This window comes from Muscardinus avellanarius (assembly GCF_963383645.1).
Source record: "Muscardinus avellanarius genome assembly, chromosome: 1".
Classification (NCBI taxonomy): domain Eukaryota; kingdom Metazoa; phylum Chordata; class Mammalia; order Rodentia; family Gliridae; genus Muscardinus; species Muscardinus avellanarius.
Genome location: NC_137786.1, coordinates 99,170,559 through 99,181,458, shown reverse-complemented (window position 1 = coordinate 99,181,458; position 10,900 = coordinate 99,170,559). Strand labels below are relative to the sequence as shown.

At 46.7% G+C, this 10,900-nt stretch overlaps 1 protein-coding gene across 2 annotated transcripts in view; it reads right to left on the bottom strand.

Moving 5' to 3' along the window:
• Positions 1–2,554: 2,554 nt before the first annotated feature.
• The window catches only part of SRP19 (signal recognition particle 19), a gene marked incomplete at both ends in the record, with an annotated part of 9,374 nt that continues 1,028 nt past the window's right edge, over positions 2,555–10,900 (bottom strand). Inside the window, 3 exons of one of the 2 annotated variants that reach the window (XM_080705981.1) lie at positions 2,555–2,688; positions 7,519–7,630; positions 7,722–7,793. In XM_080705981.1, coding sequence (XP_080562107.1) covers positions 2,555–2,688; positions 7,519–7,630; positions 7,722–7,793 — 318 coding nt within the window. The remainder of the gene's footprint in view (positions 2,689–7,518; positions 7,631–7,721; positions 7,794–10,900) is intronic. The other variant, XM_080705982.1, reaches the window with a different exon arrangement.

Sequence of the window (10,900 nt, the reverse complement as noted above, 5' to 3'; positions counted from 1 at the left end):
ATTATTATTTTTTTTTGGAGAAATTACACCAAAGGTTGAATGCTACCATCATGCATGCTTAGGAAGACTGGACAACATTCAGAGTGGAAAAATAACTTGGGAAAGATTTGAAATGGTGGAGGCAGTGGCAATGGCAGTGGCCAGTACTCAGGGGAGGAAGAAATCTGATGCATTACATCTGGAACCTTTGAAATAATGACCCCAGAGGCAGAATGCTACCACCACCACACACCCTCGAGAACATGGGACAAATAGTTGGGTGAAGAGGGTGCTCGGATTAGAGCCTGCCGAGGGTTGAGGCCGGCGACAGACACAGCAAAGATGGGATCGGAGCCTGCCGTGAGGCAGGCCGGTGCTGGGGCCTCCGAGGCTGGGATCAGAGCCTGCCGAGGGGTTAGGCTGGTGCTGGGGCCAACGGCCGGCATCGGAGCCTTCCGTGAGGCAAGGCTGCTATTGAGGCCTCTGAGGCAGGGATCGGAGCCTGCTGAGGGGTTAGGCCGGTGCTGGGGCCAACGGCTGGCATCAGAGCCTTCCATGAGGCAAGGCCGTCATTGAGGCCTCCGAGGCCGGGATTGGAGCCTGCCGAGGGGTTAGGCTGGTGCTGGGGTCAGCGAGACCGGGATTGGAGCCTGCCGTGAGGCAAGGCCAGTGCTGGGGCCTCCGAGGCGGGGATCGGAGCCTGCCGAGGGGTTAGGCCGGTGCTGGGGCCAGCAAGGCTGGGATCGGAGCCTGCCGCGAGGCAAGGCCGGTGCTGGGGTCTTCGAGGCCGGGATTGGAGCCTGCCGAGGGGTTAGGCTGGTGCCAGGGCCACTGGCCGGCATCGGAGCCTTCCGTGAGGCAAGGCCGCTACTGAGGCCTCTGAGGCCGGGATCGGAGCCTGCCGAGGGGTTAGGCCGATGCTGGGGCCATCGGCTAACATCGGAGTCTGCTGTGAGGAAGGCCGGAGCTGGGGCCTCTGAGGCCGGGATTGGAACCAGCTGAGGGGTTAGGCCGGTGTCGGGGCCGGTGAGGTCAGAACCGGGGCCTCCCATGAGGCAAGGCCGCTGCTTGAGCCAGCGAGGTCTGGATCAGTCCACCGGGTAGCCAGGCCACAACTGGGGCCATCAAGAGTGGGATTGGTATTTGCAACACGGCATGCACAGAGAAATATCGCAGAAAATTAAAACCAGATGCTTCCCCTAATCAGCAATGACTAGGAGGAAAGGGGCAACAGGAAGTGGTCGAGCTATAGAAAGGGTCCTATAGTGAAGCAATTAAGGTGACCAATCAGAGGGTATGAAATAGGGGAGGATGGAGCCTCTTTAAAAAGCAGGAGGTACATAAACATATGTATCAAAGTTAATCACCAAACAAACATGTGATCGAGGGAGGGGAAGGGAATGGGATGGGGACTGCATGAGGGCTAATTGGATGATGTGTGCTTGTATATCCTCTAAAGTCTTATATTCCAATGTGATGTATGATTATAATGCACCAATAAAAATAAATTAAAAAAAAAGAATAATAAAAAAAAATCTAGATCAGCCAGGTGTGGTAGCCCGCACTTGTAATCCCAGCGCTTGGGAGGCTGAGACAAGAGGATCATATAGGTTTGAAGCCAGCCTCAGCTACTTAGTGAGGCTCTCAGCAACTTAATGAGACCTTGTTTCCAAATAAAGAATAGGCCTGAGAGTATAGCCCAGAGGTAGAAAAGCCCCCGGGTTCCACCCGAGTACCACCAAAAAATAAAAATAAAAATAGGGCAGAGGGTATAGATCAGCAGTCGAATGCCTCTGGGTTTCCATCCCCAGACTCACAAAATAAATTAAATAAATAAATAAATAAATAAAAATTTAAAAATCTAGACTGAAGTCACTGTCCAAATTTATACTACCCATTCTATTCTTGTTAATAACCTCTTCTATGGGCATCAATTATTTCATAAGCAAAAACTACAAGTCAGTTTAAAATTTTATTTCATTACATTAAAAGGTGAACAAAATGTGTACTTCCAAGTTTTATTAAATGCATTTATTTGAAATATATGTTTACATAGAAGACAAACAGATAAGAGGATTTCAAGTAACTTATGGAACAGTCCACCACTGTCCATTTAAAAATATTCATTCATTTGTTCACAATACCTGTTCATTAAAACACAAAAATCTTTCTGTTATACTGCATAAAAGCTTGATGCAAGGCCGGGCGTGGTGGCACACACTTGTAATCCCAGCATTCGGGAAGCTGAGACCGGAGGATCGTAGTTCGCGGACAGCCTCAGCTACTTAGTGAGGCCCTCTGCAACTTAGTGAGACGCTGTTTCAAAATAAAGAATAAAAAACTAGGGCAAGGGGTGTAGCTCAGAGGTCAAATGCCCCTGGGTTCCATCCCCAGACTCACAAAAAAAAAAAAAAAAAAAAAAAAAAAATAGACGCAAACTTCTGATGCACATTTATTTCACTGTCAGCTCTGATGATGAAGATGGCAACACAAATGTTCATAGCTGAGTTAAATGATCCAAACAAGACACCTGCGCTCTCAACAGCGGGACCCCTGACTTGGCGCTCGAAGCTGGTCACTTCTTCTTCTTCCCTTTCCCTTTTTTACTTCCCTCTCCTTGCTGAAGACTTGGGTCACCACCTCCTGTCTTCTGTGTCCTTGTTTTTAGTTTAGGAATCATTTCTGCTGCATACAACATCACTGATTTACCTAGGAACCAGAAGACAGGCAATATTTATTGTACAGTCTAATTAGACATAAAAGGTCATTAACTTGAATATCACAAAGTTTAAAAAACTCACATCAGGAAAATAGGAATTTTTTTTCCTTTGACAATGGGGATGGAACCCAGAGGCATTCCACCTCTCAGCTATACCCTGGTCCTATTTTTTAGTCTTTATATTCTTTGAAACAGGGTCCGAGTTGCGAGGGGCCTAAGTAGTAGCCAAGGCTGTCTGCGAACCGCCATCCTCCCTTCTCAGCCTCCCGAATGCTGGGATTAGAAGCGTGCACCACCACGCCCAGTCTAGCCCATTTTTAATTCTTTATTTTGAAACAGGGCCTCACTAAGTAGTAGCTGAGGATGTCTGTGAACCAGGGAAGTAATTTTTAAGAAACCGAATGATTGCAAAGATAGTGACTTGCTCAACTGTGTGCTTCTGCTGCAGAATATGAACTAAGTGACAGAACGATGCTGAAAATGTTAAAGTGAACAAAATTAAAACACAAAGCACTAAGTCTAAAATAAAATTTCTGGTTTTGGTCCTAGTAGTTGGCTGGAAGACAAATGGTGAATACATCTAAATACAACAAACTGGAAAGAGAGTCAGAACAAGTATCACTGTACCTTCAGCTATTGAAACAGTGTCTCTCATCTCAGCCTTATAGCAAACCATTATTCATGCCCCAGATGATCTAGGCTCCCCTCCCCCAACTGGCCACTCTCCCACTCCAACATGCCATGCTCCTCAGATTTACTTTCTTTTACTGTTTTACTTTCTTATTGGAAACAGGAAATGACATCTTTTTAGCCACAATTTTTACCTCTATTTTTCAAATCAAAAGTTCTCTGTGGCCAGGTGTGGTAGACATGCCTGTAATCCCTGCACTTGGGAGGCTGAGACAGGAGGATTGCACAGATTTGAAGCCAGCCTCAGCTACTTAGGCTCTCAGCAACTTAGAGACCCTGTTTCCAAATAAAACATAAAATAGGTCTGGGAGTATAGCCCGGAGGTAGAAAAGCCCCTGGAGTCCAACCCTAGTACCAAAAAAAAAAAAAAAAAAAAAAAAAAGTTATCTGTGGGGCCAGGCGTGGTGGCACACACTTGTAATCCCAGCATTTGGGAGGCTGAGACCAGAGGACTGCAGTTCACAGACAACAGCCATAGCTACCTAGTGAGGCCCTCTGCAACTTAGTGAGACCCTGTTTCAAAGTAAAGAATAAAAAAATAGGCCTGAGGATATAGCTCGAAGGTAGAATGCCCCTGGGTTCCACCCCCAGTATGGGGGAAAAAAAAATTTGAAACAAGATCTCACTAAGTTTCTAAGGCTGTCCTCAAATCTGCAATCCTCTTGTCTCAGCCTCCCAAATATCATGTGTACCACCATGCCCAGCAGTAATTTTATACTTTTTTTTTGCAGGTCTTGGGATGGAATCCAGGAGGTATATGACCTTCGAGCTATACCCCCTGCTCAATTTTTTCTTTATTTTGAACAGGGTCTCACTGAGTTACAGAGGGCCTCACTAAGTAACTGAGGCTGTCCGCGAACTGCGATCCTCTGGTCTCAGCCTCCCAAATGCTGGGATTATAAGCGTGCACCACCATGCCCAAATTATTTTATACACTCTTTTTTTTTGGTGGGTTTGGGGATGGAACCCAGAGGCATTTGACCTCCTAGCTATACCCCCTGCCTTATTTTTTATTCTTTAGTTTGAAACAGGGTCTCAGTAAATTGCAGAGGGCTTCACTAAGTAGCTGAGGCTGTCCGTGAACTGCGATCCTCCAGTCTTAGCCTCCCGAATGCTGGGATTACAAGTGTGCGCCACCACGCCCGGCTAATTTTATACTCTTAATCTGGTAGCAATGATGGCCTTCCAAAGGTTTATAAATATTCAAAAAAATATTCTGAGAAATGATAGATTTTCATCACATTCTCAAAGATGGTTGTTGTTCTGTGTGTGTGTGTGTATAATACTGGGACTGAACCCAGAGGCATTCTACCTCTAAGCTACACCTCCAGCCCAATTTTCTTTTTTAAAAACAGGGTCTGAAGCCGGACGTGGTGGTGCACGTTTGTAATCCCCACGCTTGGGAGGCAGAGACAGGAGGATCGTGCAGGTTCAAAGCCAGCTGTGCTGGGTTAAGAGACCCTGTTTCCAAATAAAATATAAAATACGTCTGGGAGTGTAGCCCGGAGGTAGAAGGGTTTCCAGGAACTCCAATACCACCAAAAAACTAAAAATAAATAAATAAATAAAAATAGGGTCTGAAAGCCGGGTATTGTGGTGCACGCTTGTAATCCCAGCATTTGGGAGGCTGAGACCAGAAGATTGCATTTTGCGGATAGCCTCAGCTACTTAAGTAAGGCCCTCTGCAACTCAGTGAGACCCAGTTTCAAAATAAAGAATAAAAAAATATGGCAGGGGGTGTAGCTTGGAGGTCAAATGTCCCTGGGTTCCATCCCCAGACCTGAAAAAAAAAAAAAAAAAAAAAAAAAAAAAAGAAGAATTAAAAAAATTTGGGCAGGGGCGTAGCTCCGAGGTCAAATGCCTCTGGGTTCCATCCCCATACCCACAAAATAAATAAATAAATACATAAAACACAAACTGGGCCTGAGCCAGGGATGATGGTACATGTGAAGCAGAGACAGGAGGACTGCAGGTTCAAAGCTTCCCTTGGCAACTTAGGCTCTTAGCAATCTAGTGATACCCTGTTTCCAAGTAAGAAATAAAATTGGGTTGGGGGTGTAGGTTGGAGGTAGAATGCCTCTGGGTTTAATCCCCAGTACAAACAAACAAACAGCCCCCAAACAAAACAAAAAAACAAATGAACAGGGTCTCCTTAAGTTGTAGAGGGCCTCATTAAATTGCTGAGGCTAGGCCTCTGAGGCCGGGATTGGAGCTTGCTGAAGGGTAAGGCCAGTGCCAGGGCCAGCGAGGCAGGGAGCGGAGCCTGCTGTGAGGCTAGGCTGGTGCTGGGGCCTCCAAGGCCGGGATCAGAGCCTGCCTAGGGGTGAGGCCGGTGCCAGGGCCAGTGAGGCCAGGATTGGAGTCTGCCGAGGGGTGAGGCTGGTGCTGGGGCCAGCGATGTGAGGCAGGACCAGTGCTGGGGCCTCCGAAGCCGGGATCGGAGCCTGCCAAGGGGTAAGCCAGTGCCGGGGCCAGCGAAGCTGGGACCGGAGCCTGCCATGAGGCAAGGCTGGTGCTGCGGCCTCTGAGGCCGGGATCAGAGCCTGCTGAGGGGTGGGGCTGGGGTTGGGGCCAGCGAGGCTGGGATTGGGGCCTGCCATGAGGCAAGGCCAGTGCTGGGACCTCCGAGGATGGGATTGGAGCCTGCTGAGGGGTAAGACTGGTGCTGGGGTTAACGAGGCCGGGATCAGGGCCTGCCAGGAAGCAAGGCTGGTGCTGGGGCCTCTGAGGACGGATTTGGAGCCTGCCGTGAGGCTAGGCCGGTGCTGGAGCCAGTGAGACTGGGATCGGAGACTGCCAAGGGGTGAAGCCGGTGCCAGGGCCAGCGAGGCCAGGATAGGAACCTGCTGAGGCGTGAGGCCGATGTCGGGGCCATTGAGGCCGGGATCGGAGCCTACTGCCAGGCAAGGCCAGTGCTGGGGCCTCCGAGATTGGGATAGGAGCCTGCCAACGGGTAAGGCTGGTGCCGGGGCCAGCGAGGCTAGGATCAGAGCCTGCCGTGAGGCAAAGCCGGTGCTGGGGCCTCCGAGGCCGGAATTGGAACCTGCCGAGGGGTGAGGCCAGTGCTGGGGCCAGTGAGGCTTGGATCGGAGCCTGCTGTGAGGCAAGGCTGTTGCTGGGTCTTCGAGGCCAGGATCGGAGCCTGCCAATGGGTGCGGCCGGTGCCGGGTCCAGTGAGGCCGGGATCAGAGCCTGCCGTGAGGTAAGGCCGGTGCTGGGGCCTCTGAGGTCGGGATTGGAGCCAGCTGAGGGGTGAGGCCGGGGTCAGGGCCAGTGAGGCTGGGGTCGGGGCCTGCCATTTGGTGAGGCCATAGATGGAGCCAGCGAGGTCGGGATAGGAACCTGCCTAAAGGCAAGGCCGGTGCAGGGGTCTGAGGCTGGGATCAGAGCCTGCCATGAGGCAAGGCTGGTGCTGGAGCCAGTGAGGCCAGGAACAGAGTCTGCCAGGTAGCCAGGCTGGTGCCAGGGCCTTTGCGAGTGGGATTAGAACTTGCAATGCGGCATACACAGAGAAATATCAAAGAAAAAAAAAATCAGATGCTCTCCCTAATATGCAAAAACTAGGAAGAAATGGGTAATACGAGGTAATCTAGAGGAAGAAAGGGCCCTACAGAGGAGCAATTAAGGTGACCAATCAGAGGGGATGGGAAGGGGGAAGATGGAATCTCATTAAAACATAAGATGTACGTAAACAAATATATCAATGTTTAACACTAAATCAAGCATGGGATTGAGAGGGGGAGGGAATGGGATGGGGATTGGATAAAGGCTAATTGGATGATGTGTACTTGGATATCAACACAAGTCTTGTATTCCATTGTGATGTTTGATTACAATGCACCAATAAAAATTTATTAAAAAAAATTGCTGAGGCTAGCCGCAAACCTGTGATCCATCTGTCTTAGCCTCTGAAGTACTGGTGGGATTACAGGAATGCATCACCATGCCTGGCTCTCTCAGTGGATTATAACATAAAAGAAATTATCTCTTTCCATGAGCACCAATATTTTCTCTAATTTGTAGATTGCAAATTAATTTATACCTTTAGAAAGACTAGCTTTAGAACCTTTTTTGTGTTATAGAGGAATAACCTATCTCTGAACCATATTTATTCATTAAAAAAAGCTTACGTGATGGGAACTGTACAAGACAGAGGCTGCCATCTTCCTGTTTGAGCTGGACTCGGACTCTGCCTCTGTACTGAACATCACGATTCCATTCTCTGGAGTACATTTTATTTTTCTAACACAAATAAAACAAAAACAGAGTTTAGGAAAGTCACTATATCAATGAGATGGATCCAGAAAATAGCGAAGGAAGAATCTCACCATACCTCAACAAATACGTTAAGTCCAATTGCTGAGCACACATCTTGGATCTCTGTAGCTGTAGGATTTTCAACAGCCTGAATAGTTAAACACAAAGACACTAAACAGTTTAGCTTTAAGAGAATACGACTATATGGTGGTGTAAATCACTTCAAATACTATGACTGAAACACATATCTAAACCCTAGGTTTCCTTTTTAGCTACACTGTTTTTAACTATGCTGTTTTCAATTATAATTTTAAAAATTCCTGGAAACAACACTGATGCACACTGCTTGTTTGTCTCTCTTCCAACAGAACAAAAACTTAACAAGGGCCATTGCTTTGTTTTGTTCACTAGCACCCCAGCAGCTGGCATGGTAGTTTGAATACAGTGGGTGCTAAATAAATTGTGCCTGGTTAAACAATTACACATACAATCACTTTAGAAAACTGGCAGTATCTACTATAGCTGAACAGAGGATTCCCAATGGCCCTTAGAATCCATCTTAGGTAACTATTCAATGGAAATGCAAAAATATGTTTACCAAAAGACAAGCTTCCAAGTGTTCCTACTGACACTAGTTTTAACAGCCCCAAGCTAGAAATAACTCAATTTCCCATCAAGAGAAGAAAGGAATGAGGTATATTCACAGAATACAATACTAGAAATACTAGTTTTTTTTTCACTAGAAACTAGAAATACTAGTGGTTTTCAGCAGAATTTTACCTCTCCTCTCACTCTCTAGAGATATTTGAAAATGCCTCCAGACCAACCAAAAACTTAAGTTTTCCTATCCAAAGAGCATAAAAAAGAAGTCAGAGTTTTAAAGACTATTAACGTCCACTTTTGTGTTTGTATGTGCCAGGGATTTAAGCCCAAGGCCTCCTACTAAGCAAGCATTCTACTATTAAGCTATCATCCTGGTTCATTACTTTTTTAAGAGATTGAACTCAAAGCCATTCTACCTCCAAACTCCATCCTCAGCCCTTTTTTTTTTTTTTTGAGGTACTGGGGATGGAACCCAGGGGCATTCTACCTTTGAGCGATACCACCAGCACTATTTTTTATTCTTTATTTTAAAACAGGGTCTGAGTTGCAAAGGGCCTCACACTAAGTAGCTGAGGCTGTCCTTGAACCATGACCCTCCTGTCTCAGCCTCCCAAATGCTGGGAGGGGTCACAAGCATGCGCCAGCAGGCCTGGCTTAGCCCTTTTTATTGTGACGCAGTCTCAGGTTGCTAAGACTGGCCCTGAACCTGTGACTCTCTTGTCTCAGTCTTCCTCGTAGTGGAATTACAGGCATGCACCACAATGCCTTGCCAAAAAGTATTAATTTTAAAGTAAATTTCCAGTCAAGTGTGGCAGGACATGCTTCTAATCCCAGTACTTAGGCGACAGAGACAGGAGAATCACAGCTTTGAGGCCAGCCTCAGCAAATTAATGAGGCCCTCTGCTACTTTAGTGAGACACTGTTTCAAAATAGAAAATAAAACAGGGCCAGGTGTGATGGCATATGCTTGTAATTCCAGCATTTGGGAGGCTTAGACAGGAGATTGGGGTTCGAGGACAGCCTCAGCTACTTGGTGAGGCCCTCCACAATTCAGTAAGACTGTTTCAAAATAAAGAATAAAAAAATAGGGCTCAGGGTGTAGCTTGGTGGTAGAATGCCCCTGGGTTCTATCCCCAGTACTGCTAAATAAATAAATAAATAAATAGGGCTGGGTTTATTTTTTATTTTTATTTTTATTTTTTTTTGTGGTACTGGGGGTGGAACCCAGAGGCTTTCTACCTCTGGGCTATACTCCCAGACCTATTTTATATTTTATTTGGAAACAGGTCTCACTAAGTTGCTGAGAGCCTCACTAAGTAGCTGAGGCTGGCTTCGAACCTGTGTGATCCTCCTGTCTCAGCCTCCCAAGCGCAGGGATTACAAGCGTGCACCACCACGCCCGGCTAGGGCTGGGTTTAGGTCAGAGGTAAAATGCCTCTGGGTTCTATCCCCAGGACCTCGCCCCCCCCCCCCACACATAGAGTAAATTTACCCCTTTAAAAATGATAATGAAAATTAAACTCAACAATGCTATACTTTTTTGGTACTGAAGATTAAACCCAGGGTCTTTTTCTCTCAGCTATACTTTCAGACCTATTTTATTTTTCATTTTGAAATATGGTCTCCCTAACTTGCAGAGGGTCTCATTAAGTTGCTGAGAACACTTAAAAAAAAAAAAAACTGCATTAGGACATTATATTGTACAATTCCATAACTGTGACTTCTCTTATTAAGGGGAAGATTGCCATAAAGTTGACTAAATTAAAAAAGCGAAAACTCTACACTCTCTTACCCCACTTTTTCTTCTTTTTTTTTTTTTTTTTTTTGAGGTACTGGGGATGGAACCTAGGGGCATTCTACCTCCAAGCTACAACCCCAGCCCTATTTTTTTTTTTTTTTTTTTGCGGTACTGGGAGTGGAACTCAGGGGCTTTTCTACCTTCAGGCTATATCCCAGACCTATTTTATACTTTATTTGGAAACAGGGTCTCACTAAGTTGCTGAGAGCCTCACTAAGTAGCAGAGGCTGGCTTTGAACCTGTGCGATCCTCCCGTCTCAGCCTCCCAAGCGCAAGGATTACAAGCCTGTGGATTAAAGCGGGTACCACCATGCCTGGCTTCTTCTTCTTCTTTTTTTTTTTAGGGTCTGGGGATGAAACCCAGGGGCTTTTGACCTCCAAGCTACACCCCCTGCCCTGTTTTTTACTCTTTATTTTGAAACAGGGTCTCACTGAATTGCAAAGGGCCTAAGTAGCTGAGGCTGGTTGCAAACAGTGATCCTCCTGTCTCAGCCTCCCAAATGATGGGATTACATACGCGCGCCACCTCACCCGGCTCCCAGCCCTATATTTTTTATTCTTTATTTTTTTGAAACAGGGTCTCACTGAGTTGCAAAGGGCCTCACTAAGTAGTTGAGCCTGTCTGCGAAACTGGATCCTCTCATTTCAGCCTCTGGAATGCTGGGATTACAAGTGTGCACCACCTCACCTGGCTCCTCACTCCACTTCTTTAAAAACACTGGCTCAAGCCTGGCGTGGTGGCGCCAGCATTCGGGAGGCTGAGACCGGAGGTTCAAGGACAGCCTCAGGTACTTAGTGAGGCCCTCTGCAACTCAGTGAGACTTGGTTTCAAAATAAAGAATGAAAAATAGGGC